Here is a 17,418-nt window from a genome sequence, read left to right as displayed (position 1 = left end):
TATCTTAAGTGATTAGAGGGAATACATTAGAGAATGATGGGATCAGCAGAGGGAATTCTAATTAGAGGTTGTGATAATATATGTTATATATTCTCTAACATCAAAGAAGAACAGAGTCAATAGTAGATTGTTTAGAAAGTGAATTATTAGGGATATGGAGAATTGATGGGAAATGGTACTTATGCAACCCTTGAAGGCATAGTTTTTCTCTACTTGTTTACACATCTGTGTATTCTCTTACAGTCATCTACATTGTGCATCTACTTTAAAACACCCCTGAAAGCTTGTTTACCTTTCACTCGGCAATGGTGTGTACATTTATAATAGAGAAAAGGTATATTCAAACAACTACCTCTGATAACCCTCAATAGTTTTGAAGAGCATTACTGAATTCTCATCATTTGGTTTGGAATATGAAGGAATCTGTTTTTGGCTTTTCAGTTTGCATCTGTATACAGTATATCAAAATGATAAAGTTATCCAAATAAATTTATGATAAATTTTGGTTTAAGGAGACAAGACAATGTTTTTATGTTTTGTTTTGTTTTCAAATAATGATTTGTGTCCAAACAGTGGGGTTTTTAAAGATGGAGAAGGGCTCTTCGTGGTACAAAAATATATAGTCCTTATGTTATGAAGTGGTAGTCTAGGAAAGTGAGTTGAGTCAGAACTTATTCCTACTTTATATATTTAATAATAGAAAGTACCTTGCTTACTATGTTTCTTCATTATATTTTCTTTTATGTATGTTTCATCCACTTTAGTATTCTTTAGATCAGAAAGTAAATATGATTAAATCTTTCAACATTGAAATGGGTTTTTATTCTTTAAGTTTCATAGAGAACAGTTTTCCTTTTATGTTTATTAACAGAAAGTTTAAAAGATCAAAATCAACATACTATGAACAAGCAATATGAAAGAGAAAGGCAAAGACTTGCTTCTGGAATAGAAGAATTACGTGATAAGTTGATGCAAATAGAAGCTGAGAATTCTGATTTGAAGGTTAACATGGCGCACAGAACTAGTCAGTTTCAACTCATTCAAGAGGAGCTGCTAGAGAAAGCTTCAAACTCTAGCAAACTTGAAAGTGAAGTAAGCTTAAATTAGCTATATGTACTAAATTTTGAGAGAAGAAAAAAGTGTTGTATGGTTTTGTAAAAATTGTGTGTTAAAGATGAGATTTATACACTAAAAAAATGGTATCATGTAAGTTATAACTTCTTTTAAAATTATATTTGGAAGCTAAATTTGGTGAGTCTTAAACTGTACTCCTTTCTATTATTTCTTCCAAGTATAAGTTAATAATGGCTCATACATATTTACAAGTGAAAAATTTGGATTATGTAATTGGAAAAAAATAGCTAGTAATAGAGGATTTCGTATTTTTGCAAATAGTAGAACCACCTGGAAAGCTTGTAAAACATGCAGGTTTTGGGTCCTATCCAGTGATTCTGATTCAGTAGGTATGGAGTAATGCTAAGGAATCTGCATTTTTAAACAGCTGCATGTAAATCTGATGCAGGTATCTTGGATTATATCCTGAAAAGGAGATACTGTATGTTTTATGAATATCTGATCTTCATTTCCACTGAGGACAGAACAGGGATGCCTTATTAGGTAACTGTGTGCTAGGACCACATGTCTATATGCTATATTCACCCTTTGAATCACAGGTTGGCGCTCTTTGAGGGCACTTTTTAAATGTCTGATTTCTCATCTTAAAGTCTATAGCCAAGAATAGGGATAAGACCTGTGGGATAGGAACTTATGTTAATAATAGAAAAGAGAGTTAGTTCATAATTATAGCCATCAGCTTACTTGGAAAATTGTCAGGAACTAAGGTTAATAACTTTTTTTTTAATTAAAATATTAGCACAGTCTTGTTGAAAATACAGAAAGGGACAAAAAAGAAAATAAAACATTGGTAATTCCACCAGTAGAAATACTGCTGTTAACATTTTATTGTACTAATTTCAGTCTTTAACAGCTACTTTTACAAAATGGGTTTGATGCAGTCCTGTTTGAACACAGGGGTCTGAATTAATGGAATAGGATGTGTCATATTCTGCTCTTCCCTTCACTGTTTTTCTTCTGAATTGTCATTTATTTTTTAAAAATAATTTTACATTTATTTCAATGTGTTTTCAGATGACAAAGAAATGTTCTCAACTTTTAACTTTAGAGAAACAGCTAGAAGAAAAAATAGTTGCTTATTCTTCCATTGCTGCAAAAAATGCAGAACTAGAACAAGAACTTATGGTAAAAATTACCTTTTTTTGCTACAAATTTACTGTGTCTTTAAGGAACTTAATTTGTAACAGCATGTTTGTTTTAGTATAATTATTCTAAAATACACCATGTAGGAAAGTATAAATTCTACCAAACTCTTTCAGTTATTCAGTTTTTAGTTCTGTAATTTTAAGTTAACATAGCAAGTTGTTATCTAAGTTTCTTATTTTTATTTCAATAGAATTGCAGGAACTAGTAGTAGTTCTTTGATATGTTTCACGAATTTTTGAACAGTTTGATCTTATCATTTTGATACAGTTTTTTAAATAACCACTTTGTCTTTTTTTATAACTGTTGAAATATTCTTAAAGCTTGACATTGACTATTGTGATTCTTTAAAGAATAGAGTATAATAAATTTTATGCTTTAGTAATATACTTTTTTTCTAATGTACTTTTATGAAAAACTAGTTCTTAATTATATTCTTTTAAAGTGTTTTTGTATTTCTAGGAAAAGAATGAAAAAATTAGGAGCCTGGAAACCAATATAAATACAGAGCATGAGAAAATTTGTTTAGCTTTTGAAAAGGCAAAGAAAATTCATCTTGACCAGCATAAAGAAATGGAAAAGCAGATTGAAAGAGTAAGATATTAATTGTGTTTTTATAAGTAAATGTAATATATATTTAGAATATGAATACTGAAAATCTTAAACATTACTAACTTAGCTTTTTTTATTTAAATATATTAGGAAACAAGACATAGAAAAGTTAGTAGTAAATACTGTAATTAGAATCCCATTACTTCTAGATCATTTTACAGTGCTTTCTCCTTTAGTACTCCTGCCATTTGTTTCAGTCATTATTTTTTGACATTATCAAACTAGAGTGATTCTGTAGCTCTTTTTCCACTAGAGATATCATTTGCCTGAAGATTGGTTGAGTAGAAGCTCTCTTGACCTTGGGTTAAAAGTGAAGAGCAAAAACAAAAGTAAAGGAGGAATTGTGAGACCAGAAGCACAAGACTAAATAAAAGAGAGTTTGGATGGATTTAATAGCAGAATGTATTAATAGCTAACACACACAAATATAAGCTTATAATATAGAGCAATAGAAATTAGTCTGAGCAACAGAGAGAAAGAAAATTTGGGAAAAAAAAGAATACAATCTTAGCGACCTGTTGAGTAATATCAGAAAGTCTAACATATATGTCACCAGAGTACCAAAGAAGAGAAGAATGAGACTGGTACAAAAAATATTTGAAGGAATAGTGATTAAAATTTTGCCAACTTGAGAAGGAAATAAATTTATAAATTCAATGAGCTTAAAGAGGATTTTTGTTGTTGTTCAGTTGCTCAGTCATATCTGACTCTTTATGACCCCAAGGACTGTAGCATACCAGGCTTCCGTGTCCTTCTCTAGCTCCTGGAGTTTGCTCAAACTCACGTCCACTGAGTTGATGATGCCATCCAGCCAACTCATCCTCTGTTGTCCCCTTCTCCTGCTCTCAATCTTTCCCAGCATCAGGGTCTTTTCCAGTGAGTCAACTCTTCACATCAGGTGGCCAAAGTGGTGGAGCTTCAGCTTCAGTCTTTCCAATGAATATTCAGGATTGGTTTCCTTTAGGATTGACTGGTTTGATCCCCTTGCTGTCCAAGGGACTCTCAAGAGTCTTCTCCAGAACCACAGTTCATCATCAGTTCTTCAGTGCTCAACCTTCTTTATGGTCCATCTCACATCCATACATGATGACTATAAAAACCATAACTTTGAGTATATGGATCTTTGTTGGCAAAGTGATGTCTCTGCTTTTTAATATGCTGTCCAGGTTTGTAATAGCTTTTCTTCCATGGAGCAAGCATCTTTTAATTTCATGGCTGCAGTCACTGTCCGCAGTGATTTTGGAGCCCAAGAAAATGAAAGTCTATTACTGTTTTCCACTTTTTCCCCATCTGTTTACCATGAAGTGATGTGACCGGAAGCAAAGAAAATAACTTCGAGACACATCAAAATGGTTGCTGAAAATCTTGAAAGCAGTCAGAGATAAATAATGCATTGCATATAGAGGAACAAAGATTAAAATTACTGCAAACTTCTCATCAAAAATAAAAAACTGTTAAGGTTAGAAGACTGAGGAACGTATTTTTTTGACTGTTCAGAGAAAAATTGTCAACCTAGAATTTTATGTCCAGCAATAATATTCTTTAGGAGATCAAACCAGTCAATCCTAAAGGCAGTCAACTTTTAATATTCATTGGTAGGATTGATGCTGAAGCTCCAATACTTTGGCTATCTGATTTGAAGAGCTGACTGCTTGGAAAAGACTCTTGATTCTGGGAAAGATTGAAGGCAAAAGGAGAAGTGGATGGCAGAGGATCAGATGGTTAGATAGCATCACTAACTCAATGGACATGAATTTGAGCAAACTCTGGGAGATAGTGGAGGATGGAGAAGCCTGGCTTGCTGCAATCCATGGCATTGCAAAGAGTTGGATGCAATTTAGCAACTGAGAAACAACAATCCTGATGAGTGCGAGGTGGCATTTCACTGTAATTTTGATTTGCATTTCCTTAATCATCAGTGATATTGAGAATCTTTTCATGTCTTTGTTAGCCAGTCATATATCTTTAGAGAAATGTGTATCCAGTTCCTATGCCTATTATTTTAATTGGGTTGTTTTTATATTGTTATTGAGTTTCAGGACTTCTTGATATATTCTTGATATTGATCCCTTATCGGGTATATGAATTGCAAATAGTCTCCCATTCTGTCGGTTTCCTTTTTACTCTGTTGAGAGTCTTTGGATACACAGAATATTAGAATTTTCATGAATTCTAATTTGTCCATTTTTTCTTTTGTTGCCTGCATTTTTGGTGTCATATTCAAGAAATTTTACTAAATCCAATGTCATGAAACTTTTGTTATAAGATTTCTTCCAAGACTTTTTTTTAATGTCTGACATTTATGTCTTTTGTCCATTTTGAGTTAATTTTTATGTATGGTGCTAGGTAAGGATCTAACTTCATTCCTTTGCATGTGGATATCCAGTTTTATCTGCACCATTTGTTGAAAGGACTGTCCTTTTCCCCCACTGAATGATCTTGGCTCCCTTGTCAAAATCATTTGATCATATGTGTGAGTATTTATTTCTGGGCTCTTGATTCTATTCCATTGGTGTATATATTTGTCTTATGCCAATTCACACTGTTTTTGTTACTGTAGCTTTGTAATATGATAGATTTGAAGTCAGGAAGTGAGGATGCTCTAGTTTTGTTCATTTTCAAGATTGTTTTAGCTGTTCAGGGTCCCTTGAGATTTCATATGAATTTTAAGATGAGTTTTTCTGTTTAAGCAAAAAAGATCTTTGGGATTTTAAAAGATATTATATTGCATTGAGTAATACTGACATTTTAACAGTATTAAGTCTTCTAATCTGTGAACATGGAATATGTTTCTATTTATGTTTTCTTTGGGGCTTCCCTGGTGGCTCAGGTGGTAAAGAATCTGCCTGCAATGTGGGAGACTCAGGTTCGATCCCTGGGGTGGGACGATCCCATGAAAAAGGGAATGGCAACCCACTCCAATATTCTTGCCAGGGAAATTCCATGGACAGAGGAGCCTGGCAGGCTATAGTCCATGGAGTCACAAAGAGTCAGACACGACTGAGCAACTAACACTTTGACTTATGTTTTCTTTAATTCCTTTCATCAGTGTTTTGTAATTTTCATTGTACAACTCTTTTACCTCCTTGGTTAACCTAAGTATTTTTTTCTTTTTGATGCTACTATAACAGAAATTGTTTTTGTAATTTTCTTTTCAGATTATTGTTCGTGAATAGAAATGCAGCTGATTTCTGTGTGTTAAATTATATCCTCTACTTTTCTGATTTCATTTATCAGTTCTAGTAGATTTATTGTATGAAATCTTTAAGTTTTGTTTTTTTACAGTATATATAAGATTATATCATCTGCCAGCAGATAGTTTTACTTCTTCTTTTCCAATTTGTATGCCTTTTTTTTTCTTGCTTAATTCCTGTGGCTGGAACTTCCAGGACTGTGTTGAATAGAAGTGGTGAGAGGGGCATCCCTTTCTTGTTCCTGAGCATAGAAGAAAAGCTTTCAGTCTTTCGTCATTGACTATGTTAGCTGTAGGTTTTTCATCTAAGGGTTTTATTTTGTGAAAGTAATTTCCTTCTGTTCCTAATTTGTTAAGTGTTTTTATCATGAGAGGTATTGAATTTTGTCCTTCTTCTGGGACTACCGTGATGTGCACATTGGTCTGCTTGAGAGTGTCCAACAGGTCCCTTATGTTCTGTTCACTTCAGTCTTTTTTTCTTTCTGTACCTCTAATTTATGATGTGTTATTTATTTTCATTTGAATATTTCCATTTCACTATTCTTTGGTTTTAATAATTTTTAGCTAACTTGTTGCTGCTGTTTTTATAGTGTAGGTGTATGCATGTGATATATATCACATATGAATGATTTTTATACATTTTATATAGTATGCACAAATATACATATAAACATATAAGTTTATTCATATTTTGTCTTCACAAAACTTTTGGATGTTTGATAACACCAGTCTGTTAGTGGTAAAGTTGTAAAGACAAACATTTCTAATGAAAGTATTAATTTTGATACCCTTTGTAAAGAAATACCTAATGAAGTTAGAAATGTGCATATCCTACAACCAGGAAGACCACTTCTAGGTGGTATGTCTAAAGAAACTCTAATACATGTACATAAAGAGATACATACAAAGATTTTTACTTTAATATTATCATTGTAGTTGAAAAGAATACTAACTATTCCCAAGTAGAAGAGTGAACAAGCTGAAGTTTGTAGTTATAATAGAATACTCTTATTATTTGAACTAGATCCAGATATGGATACATGGATAAATATTTAAAACAATATTATGCCTCCTTCATTGGCAGGTGGGTTCTTTACCACTGAGCCACCAGGGAAGCCCTTAAAGAATATTAAATGAAAGAAACTAGTTGCTGAAACTTGCAACTAGTGTTGATATTGTCTATGTGAATTTTCAAAACAAAAAATTACATCATGTTCATGGGTCTACATGTGTAGTTAAAAGCACGGAAAACATGCATGAAGCTGAAACACACTAGAGAATGATAACAAAACAATTTGAGTATAGTATTAGTGAGGGAGGAAAAGAATAAGACCTGGATTTGTGGTTTTATTTCTTTTCTAAAAGGAGGGAAACTGAAGGAAATTTGGCAAAATGCAATCATCTATGTGATTTCAATAGTAATGTAACATGTGAATATTATATTTTGTGTGTACATTTGACTTTTGAACAATGTGAAAGTTAGGGGTGCCAACTCTTGCACAGTTGAAAATCCACTTACAGCTTTATAGTCAGCCCTCTTATCCATGGTTCCTATCTGTGGGTTCAAACAACCTCTGGTGGTATAGTACTGTAGTACACATTTATTGAAAAGAATCCATGTATAAGTGGACTCAGGCAGTTTAAACCTGCTGTGTTCAAGAATGGACTGTATTTAAAATGTTTTAGATTTAAAAAAAAGTTAACATGAAAATTAATTGACCCTGTTTCTGTTTTTAGCTTGAATCTCAACTAGAGAAAAAAGAACAACAATTTAAAGAACAAGAAAAGACTATGTCTATGTTGCAGCAAGATATAATATGTAAACAACATCATCTTGAATCACTAGACAGACTCTTGACAGAAAGCAAAGGGGTAAAATCATCTTTATAAAAAGTACTCTTTAAAAGCTGACTAATATTTTAAGTTTATATATTTTTAACATTCCTTTAATTCTAATCAAATCAATTTTTTAACAACTTGTTTCTAATGCTAAAATATTTATACACTTACTTATTTTTTGCTACCAATCTGTATGTTTTTAGGAGATGGAAAAGGAAAATATGAAGAAAGATGAAGCTTTGAAAGCATTACAGAACCAAGTATCTGAAGAAACAATCAAGGCTAGTATGCTAATACTTTAAAAAAATTTTTTTCTTTTAATTTTTTTTATTAATAGAGACTTTCCTGTGGCTTTTGTAGTTTACTCTATAAATTGTAAAAATCATTTACTTAAAAATGAATAAAGTAGTAAAAATTTTACCTAAATCAATGAACTTAGTTTCTTTAAGTAGTATATTTTTTCATTGAGAATTATGATCTTAGTTATTTGATAATTATAGTTTATCTATAATATTATCTGTAAGATTATCACAAGCTAGTTTATAGATTATCTAACCTCCTTTCTTTTTGCTTTAAGACTTGTTTTTTTTTTTACCAAAAACTGTGTTGTTTTTTTTTTTAACTGTAGGTATTTACTAACATTGCCAGTAAAAACATTAACACAGGAAGTGAAGAGAGATGAAACTACAAACAGTAGAGTTTTGCTTCTTCTTACTAGTTCTGCTATATGATTAAATAGGGGATAAATCCATAATTCCTGAGTAAAATACAGTTTTGTTGCTATTAATAGTATATCCTTATGGTTAAAGGCATGGGCTTTGGGGCTAAACTGAGTTGGGTTTCATTTGTGGCTTCAGTGTGCTTACTAACTGACTGTAATTTTGGCTTGGTTATTTAAACTCTCTGAACTTTAACTTCTTCATCTTTAAAATAGGAATAACAATGCACTAGAAGAGGGTGGATTTGAGGATTAATTAAAATGAGGATATAAAATGCTTAGCACACATTAAGTTACTCAGTTTGCTAAGTAATTACTATAGATCCAATGTTTTCTCCTTATTGTTATTATTTCTTTATGACTGTACTGTGCAGCTAATAGGAGAAGGCAATGGCACCCCACTCCAGTACTCTTGCCTGGGAAATCCCATGGGTGGAGGAGCCTGGTAGGCTACAGTCCATGGGGTCGCTAAGAGTCAGACACGACTGAGCGACTTCACTTTCACTTTTCACTTTCATGCATTGGAGAAGGAAATGGCAGCCCACTCCAGTGTTCTTGCCTGGAGAATCCCAGGGACGGCGGAGCCTGCTGGGCTGCCATCTGTGGGGTCACACAGAGTCGGACACGACTGAGGTGACTTAGCAGTTAGCAGTGCAGCTAATGGGATCTTAGTTCCCCCAGCAGAGATCAAACCCTGGCTCTTGGCAATGAAATCACAGAGTCCCACCCACTGGACTTCCAGGGAATTCCCTTGGCCCCTTATTTAAGGTGTACTGCCAGATCTCACCATTTTCAGGGCACAATTTTTCCTTTATAATTAATAAGCAGTATGTGGAATGATTCTTGGAGGCCATGTTGAAAGCTGTGTTCCTCAACAAGCTTATAGTCAATAGTTTTTAAAATCCAGTGATGAATCTTGCCCGAATGAGATTTTGCATTGCTAATTTTTAATCAAGTGTGATATTCTGACAGATTTTTTTTTCCTGTGTGTAGAATTTGATGCAAGTACCAATGCTCATTCTCATGCTTAAGAAAGAAAACTTTTAAATGGTTATACCTTCATAAACAATTTAAAAATTATTTTCAGGGCAGCAGTTTATTAACAAAGATAATTATTCAAAATTACAAACTTTTAAGCTGTTACATTCACAAGCTATAGGGACAGGCTTTGGCAACTGTGTGTCTTTCAAGATACTCCTTTTAGAAATAAGAGTTGTAAGGATAATTTCATGATGTAGAATATTATCTGCAAGAGGGAGCAGTTTTCTATTTCTTCTTATTTTGCTGAAATTTCTTTCACACTTTCATGACTAATTACTAAAAGGCTATTGGCATTGAGGGGAAAAAATCACTCCCGAGAAACTCAGAATTACAATAATGAAAAGAAGGAATCAAGACAAGAATGAATCTCATTAACAGATGGGGGACATGGAGTATATAGGCAAATTCTGAAAGAAATTTACTGGATTTGAGTTGCTCTTTGCTCGTTTGCTGTTTAAGGTTACGGTAGCATGAAGCATTTGCAGCTTTATGAACACTTGAACCAAGTTACATGGCTGCCTTTCTAAAAATGTTTTAACTAATTGAAAGCAAAAGCAGCCTTCTCCTTAATTTTTTTTTTTCCTAGCTGACAAAAACATTTCATTTTCTTAGTGACTTCAGAATATGTACACCATAGCATTTTTAGTACAGTATACCAGTTTGTACTCACTTTATTATTTTTCTTGGTCAAGAGAATTTAAGAAATAGGTTTAAATACTGCTTACCTTTTTAGGTAAATGTTTTAGGATATCTGGCCTACAGGTCCTTGACAGTTGGCCCCAGTCTATTTTGCCAGTCTCATCTCTCCAGTACCCATCTCTTACAAATTCATGCTTTTGGTACCCTAAGCTCCTGCCAGCTTCTTACTACTCCTTTTCACAGTGCCTTGTCTCTGAATGTACTTCGTTCTTCCGAAATGCCCTTCCTCACTTGTTCATGGCTGTTTACTCTTCAGGATTCCAATCTCTGGCTTCCTGGTTTGCAGTAATAATTAGTTTTCTAAATAAATCTCTTCTTTAATAGTGTTTTATATCTTAAGTTGGACTATATATTCATTGGTTGAAGTAGTGAGGTAACATTAGGAGATAACTCTAAAATATTGAGCATATCATAAGCATTCATTAATATTAGTTGATTTTTCTTTTTTCCTTTTTGCTGCTTAGGTCAGACAACTAGATTCAGCATTGGAAATTTGTAAGGAAGAACTCGCCTTGCATTTAAACCAATTGGAAGGAAATAAAGAAAAGTTTGAAAAACAGCTAAAAAAAAAATCTGAGGAGGTAGGTAAATTATTTCATCACATGTAGCTTCCCAGGTGGCAGTGGTAAAGAATCCGCCAATACAGGAGACGAAGGAGACCTGGGTTCAATCCCTGGGTCAGGAATATTCCCAGAAGCAGGAAATGGCAATCCACTCTGGCATTCTTGCCTGGAAAATTCCATGGACAGAGGAACCTGGTGGGCTACAGTTATTGGGGTTGCAAAGAGAAGAGTCGGACATGACTGAGAGACTGAGCACATACACATGTAGTTAGGTTTTCATTTCAGTTCAGTCGCTCAGTTGTGTCCGGCTCTTTGCGACCGCATGAATTGCAGCACGCCAGGCCTCTCTGTCCATCACCACCTCCCAGAGTCTACCCAAACCCATGTCCATCAAGTCGGTGATGCCATCCAACCATTTCATCCTCGGTCATCCCCTTCTCCTCCTGCCCCCAATCCTACCCAGCATTAGGGTCTTCTCCAATGAGTCAACTCTTCGCAAGAGGTGCCCAAAGTATTGGAGTTTCAGCTTCAACATCAGTCCTTCCAATGAACATCCAGGATTGATCTCCTTTAGGATGGATTGATTGGATCTCCTTGCAGTCCGAGGGACTCTCAAGAGTCTTCTCCAACACCACAGTTCAAAAGCATCAATTCTGCGGCGCTCAGCTTTCTTCACCGTCCAACTCTCACATCCATACATGACCACTGGAAAAACCATAGCCTTGACTAGACGGACTTTTGTTGGCAAAGTAATGTCTCTGCTTTTAAATATGCTATCTAGGTTGGCCATAACCTTCCTTCCAAGGAGTAAGCGTCTTTTAATTTCATGGCTGCAATCATCATCTGCAGTGATTTTGGAGCCCCAAAAAATAAAGTCTGACACTGTTTCCACTGTTTCCGCATCTATTTCCCATGAAGTGATGGGACCAGATGCCATGATCTTAGTTTTCTGAACGTTGAGCTTTAAGGCAACTTTTTCACTCTCTTCTTTCACTTTCATCAAGAGGCTCTTTAGTTCTTCTTCACTTTCTGCCATAAGGGTGGTGTCATCTGCATATCAAAGGTTATTGATATTTCTCCCGGCAATCTTGATTCCAGCTTGTGATTCTTCCAGCCCAGCGTTTCTCATGATGTACTCTGCATATAAGTTAAATAAGCAGGGTGACAATATACAGCCTTGACGTACTCCTTTTCCTATCTGGAGCCAGTCTGTTGTTCCATGTCCAGTTCTAACTGTTGCTTCCTGACCTGCATACAGGTTTCTCAAGAGACAGGTCAGATGGTCTGGTATTCCCATCTCTTTCAGAATTTTCCACAGTTTATTGTGATCCATACAGTCAAAGGCTTTGGCATAGTCAATAAAGCAGAAATAGGTGTTTTTCTGGAACTCTCTTGCTTTTTCGATGATCCAGCGGATACTGGCAATTTGATCTCTGGTTCCTCTGCCTTTTCTAAAACCAGCTTGAACATCTGGAAGTTCACGGTTCATGTATTGCTGAAGCCTGGCTTGGAGAATTTTGAGCATTACTTTACTAGCATGTGAGATGAGTGCAATTGTGTGGTAGTTTGAGCATTTTTTGGCATTGCCTTTCTTTGGGATTGGAACGAAAACTGCCCTTTTCCAGTCCTGTGGCCACTGCTGAGTTTTCCAGATTTGCTGGCATATCAAGTGCAGCACTTTCACAGCATCATCTTTCAGGATTTGAAATAGCTCAACTGGAATTCCATCACCTCCACTAGCTTTGTTCGTAGTGATGCTTTCTAAGGCCCACTTGACTTCACATTCCAAGATGTCTGGCTCTAGGTGAGTGATCACACCATCGTGATTATCTGGGTCGTGATCTTTTTTGTACAGTTCTTCTGTGTATTCTTGCCACCTCTTCTTAATATCTTCTGCTTCTGTTAGGTCCATACCATTTCTGTCCTTTATCGAGCCTATATTTGCATGAAATGTTCCTTTGGTATCTCTAATTTTCTTGAGGAGATCATTATTTGATTCATAGTCCATCCATTTTGTTAGTAACAGGCGATGTTATAAAGATATTTTACCAAATCAGTCAATATTCCCCAGTCACATACTAGCTGAATAATTAAATAGCCCCAGAGCATATTGATAGAAAGCCAGCTGAGAAAACTACATTTTGATTATCCAGAACACAAAGCTAATAAATACTCCTCTGAGCTTTTGCCTCAGGCAAATATTCTTTTACAGATTTTGAAATAAATACATTTATGATTAAAATAGTAGTGACTTTGGGGTCCCAAATTATTTCGAAAATATTTTAATTTTGTATTAAATGCTTTAAAAAGTGATAAAGTATGTGTTCATAGGGAGTTACATTGTCAACATGATAGAAGAAAATAAACACAAAATAGATGAGAATAAGCCCAAACTATTTCTTCATAAAGCATTTCTTCAGTAAAATAAATCCTCTTATTAATAAATACCTTTTTTTAAATTGATGAACTTAAGTTTTGTGAAGTTGGCATTGTGTCAGTAACTTTCTTGGATTATATTTTATTTTTTAGTAATAATTTGCTTATAAAGTAAAGTGGAAGTTAAAGAGTAGTAGAGTGATATGCCAATATAAATTTGATAGATATAGGCTCATTTTTGTGAATTAGTGTTTGTGTTTCAACTAAATATTTTTGGTACTTCAGTATTTTTAATTGAAATTATTTTGCTAGTGGCTCGGTTACTGAAATAAAATTTTTATTTGTCCTTATGTGGTTTAGTTTCTTAGTGTTTTGGTTAGGCCTTATCTTTTTTCTAATATTTTGTATTCCTTTATTAACTGGTCTATTTTTTTCTTTGCATAAGAAAGTTAAGTGTAACAGGATGTTACAGTAAAGTAAAGAATAGTGTTTAAACTTACCTCGCAGGCAAATCAGTTCTATATAAAATAAACTACAGCAGAGGTGTGATCTGTAGTTTTGTCACGAGCTAACAGAAAAAACAAAGCAGATGTTAATGATACATATTTACACTAATTAATTCTTTTCATACAGACAAAATTAAGATAGTTTAGCATTAAAAGGAATTATCATAATACTATTAGAAATTGGATAGTTGCCTGTTAAGAGGTAAAGTTCTCCAATTTTAGTAAAGAGTCATCATATAATGAAGTAGTTTGAAATTTAAGAGCTTCTTGTTTTAAGCAAAGGATATTTGACTCAAGCCTTTCATGCTGCTGTTGAATGTTTGACTGCCAGATAATTAGAAAAACGAACCAAATCAGAATTTTCTCCACTATTTCTTAGGAGTTGAAAACTGCTTTCTTCTGGATTGGTATTTATTAGAAAGATCATTTGCCTCAAAGGAATGGGTTTATTTTCCTTCATTTAAAAAGTTATTACATAGGCAACAATAAGAAATCTGTTAAAGAAGATTTACCTACAGTTCACTCTAATACTAATACTTTTCACTTTTCTATTTGCCTGAGTGTTTTTCATGTTAATGAAATGGGGTTCTTTTTTTTCCACCTTATTTTGTAAAATTTTATGTTTGCTATTGTTCTTTAAATTAGGATTTTAAATGGTTGCATCTTTCAAAATCTGATTTATATATCATTTAGTTAAACTTTCCCTTTACTTTAGGGAACAGGTGACAAATATTATAAAATACATATTAAGTTATGCAGTATTATTGATACAATTTTAAAATGGTTTCTTTTGGCACTTTGTAGGATTTAGATTATTGGACAAAGGGCCTTTTTTTCCCCCTTCTTAATAGGTTCTTCCAGATAACTCTAAAGGTGTCAGATGTTAATGATACTTTTTTGCTTTAAAACAATTTTGAGGACCAGCATATTAAAGTCCTAAATATTTGGAATGAATGAGTACAGTTTCTTAGATGGTTATTCCTTTATGTGTTTTTTGGAGCAAGAATATTCAAGAGGGCTTTGCTGGAGTATTATTTTACAAACAGTGGCAATGATAGCAACAATAATATACTAAATAGCACCTAACATTTATGCAGTGTTTTCATGGCTATGGTTTATTATCAGTAGGAATAAAAGATAACATCAGATGAAGTGTGAAGAAATCTATGGCTTCCTATGTTCTCTTCCTCATTCTGAGAGAAGTCACATAGAATATGCTTCTTTCTATAGAAGTGAGTGAGATGCAGTAACATGTATGCAGTATGTCTGCCCAAGGAAGCTGGCTTATGACTCTTTTTATTAGGGAGCTGGTCACATAAAAAGAGCCATAGGTATCAAAATTCCAAGTTCCCAGAAGGAAAGCATGATTTGGTGTCCTAGCCAGGGAAAACAATCTTATCACTTAGGGAATGTTTCAAAAGCCACATTCCCAGACAGCCAAGAATCAACCCTATTAATAGGTTGATGAAGAGGTAATTGCAGTTTCAGACTGTGAATTTTAAATCATTATAACTAGGCTCAAACACATCTTTAATAATCAAAATAGGAACCATTACAATCAACACATTTTTGCCAACAAGAAATAAGTTTGTTTATTCCTGTAGCATAAAAATCTGCTTCAGGATTCTAAAAACTCTAAGAAAGCATTTCCTGCCTCTTGCTGGTTATGGAAGTATTTTCCCTGCAAAAAGTTGTTGAAATGCTTGAAGTGGTAGTCTGTTAATGAGAGATTAGGTGAATATGGCAGCTGAGGCAAAAGTTCATATTGCAGTTCATTGGGCATTGTCTTGCAAAAGAATTGGGCCCATTCTGTTGACCAATGCCCAGTGCAGCTGTTGCAGTTTTTGGTGCATCTCATCGATTTGCTGAGCATACTTCTCAGATGTAATATTCTTGCCACGATTCATAAAGCTGTATTGAATCAAAGGGCAGCAGACCACCAAACAGTGATCATGACCTTTTTTGATGCATGTTTGGCTTTGGGATATGTTTTATCTTTTTCTTGGTCCAGTCACTGAGCTGGTTGTCGCCAGTTGTGGTATAAAGTCCACTTTTGGTCACATGTCACTATTCATTCGAGAAATGGTTCATTGTTGTTGTGCAGAATAAAAGAAGATAACATTGCAAAACACCAGTTTTTTTTTATTTTTGGTCAGCTCATGAGGCACCAATTATAGAGATTTTTCACCTTTCCAGTTTGCTTCAAATGCCAAATGACTGTAGAATGGTTGATGAGTTCTTGGGCAGCTTCATGTGTAGTTGTAAGAGGTTTAACTTCAATGATCCTCTCAATTGGTCTTTGTCAACTTCTGATGGCTGGCCACTGCATTCCTCTTCAAAACTCTCGTCTCCTTTGCAAAACTTCTTGAAACATCACTGCAGTATATGTTCATTAGCAAAATATGTTGTTGACGTTGTGAGTTGTCTCTGCTGCTTTACGACCCATTTTGAACTCAAATAAGAAAATCGCTCAAATTTGCTTTTTTGTCTAACATCATTTCCCTAGTCTAAAATAAATATAAAATACATGACAACTAATAAGTCATTAGCAAAAATCATAAACCAAGAAATGCACATTAAAATGATGTGTAACATAACCACATTTATTTGAGAATGTATTCCAATATCAGACAGCAAAGTTCAACAGTGCAAAACCGCGATTACTTTTGCACCAACCCAATAACAAATCTTCGTCAGAAAAATGAGCCCTGCCCTTCCATATAATAAATTATAGCAATGAATACAATTGTCCCATATGACAAATGAGGATAATTATCTAATGAGGTAGACACCATTGACATTTTATTGCTTTTTATTTGAAATTATAATGAGAAATGTATATATTTGTTAGGTATATTGTTTACAGAAAGAGCTGAAAATTAAAAATCACAGTCTTCAAGAAACTGCTGAGCAAAATATTATTCTGCAGCATACTCTTCAACAACAACAGCAGATGTTACAACAAGAGACAATTAGAAATGGAGAGCTAGAAGACATTCAAACTAAACTTGAAAAACAGGTATATTTTATTGGTCAAAATGGAGTTATGAAATAGAAAGTTTTTAAATTGATGATAGATTTATTTTGCTAGTTATATAGATTGCTGTTTAAACCTCACAGATACCATAGTGAGTTATTACTCCAAAGAAAGAGTCCTGGGACATTTTATAGTAGAATCTAATCTTCTTTCATCCATTTCCAAGTTCATCTGAATTATTCTGACAGATATTTTACATTTTTTTATTTGTTTTTCTCTTATCAAACTTAAGAGTATAAATTAAAAAATGATAGTTCTCTGTAATCTCACTACACCTCGCCTTTTTGTCCTTTGTATAACTTTTTAATCTGTATATTCTGAACTTAGCCTCAGCCTCTCCAGTAGCAGTAAGAAATTTCCTCTCTGTATATTCAAAGAGATCAGGCAGGTATTCTATATTTTCTTTTTCAGAGACATCTGTCCTGTGGCTCTCCATCCTTTTTGCTCAAGTCTAGACCTACTGTTTGCTATGCCTGGTGCACAGCTTCATCCTGAAGCATTTCTTCATCTCATCAGTGTTTGATTTCTACTTTATAAATTCCTTGTTGTTGACTGTA

General features: G+C 34.1%; 1 protein-coding gene across 16 annotated transcripts in view; it reads left to right on the top strand.

Moving 5' to 3' along the window:
• CCDC18 (coiled-coil domain containing 18) overlaps positions 1-17,418 on the top strand; it is a 107,193-nt gene that overhangs the window by 45,802 nt on the left and 43,973 nt on the right. For 14 of the 16 annotated variants that reach the window (XR_014052573.1, XM_081486297.1, XM_081486287.1 and 11 more), the window contains 7 exons: positions 872-1,092; positions 2,149-2,259; positions 2,740-2,871; positions 7,820-7,954; positions 8,125-8,202; positions 10,844-10,960; positions 16,676-16,843. Coding sequence is in view for 15 of the 16 variants with exons in the window: in XM_081486297.1 (XP_081342423.1) it covers positions 872-1,092; positions 2,149-2,259; positions 2,740-2,871; positions 7,820-7,954; positions 8,125-8,202; positions 10,844-10,960; positions 16,676-16,843 (962 nt within the window). In the remaining variant the exon portion in view is untranslated. The remainder of the gene's footprint in view (positions 1-871; positions 1,093-2,148; positions 2,260-2,739; positions 2,872-7,819; positions 7,955-8,124; positions 8,203-10,843; positions 10,961-16,675; positions 16,844-17,418) is intronic. The other 2 variants (XM_081486289.1, XM_081486290.1) reach the window with 1 other exon arrangement.

This window comes from Giraffa tippelskirchi, chromosome 5 (assembly GCF_054371585.1).
Source record: "Giraffa tippelskirchi isolate mGirTip1 chromosome 5, T2T-mGirTip1v1.2.pri, whole genome shotgun sequence".
NCBI lineage: Eukaryota > Metazoa > Chordata > Mammalia > Artiodactyla > Giraffidae > Giraffa > Giraffa tippelskirchi.
Note: the sequence above shows the minus strand (reverse complement) of the source record. Positions and strands in the feature narration are given on the sequence as shown.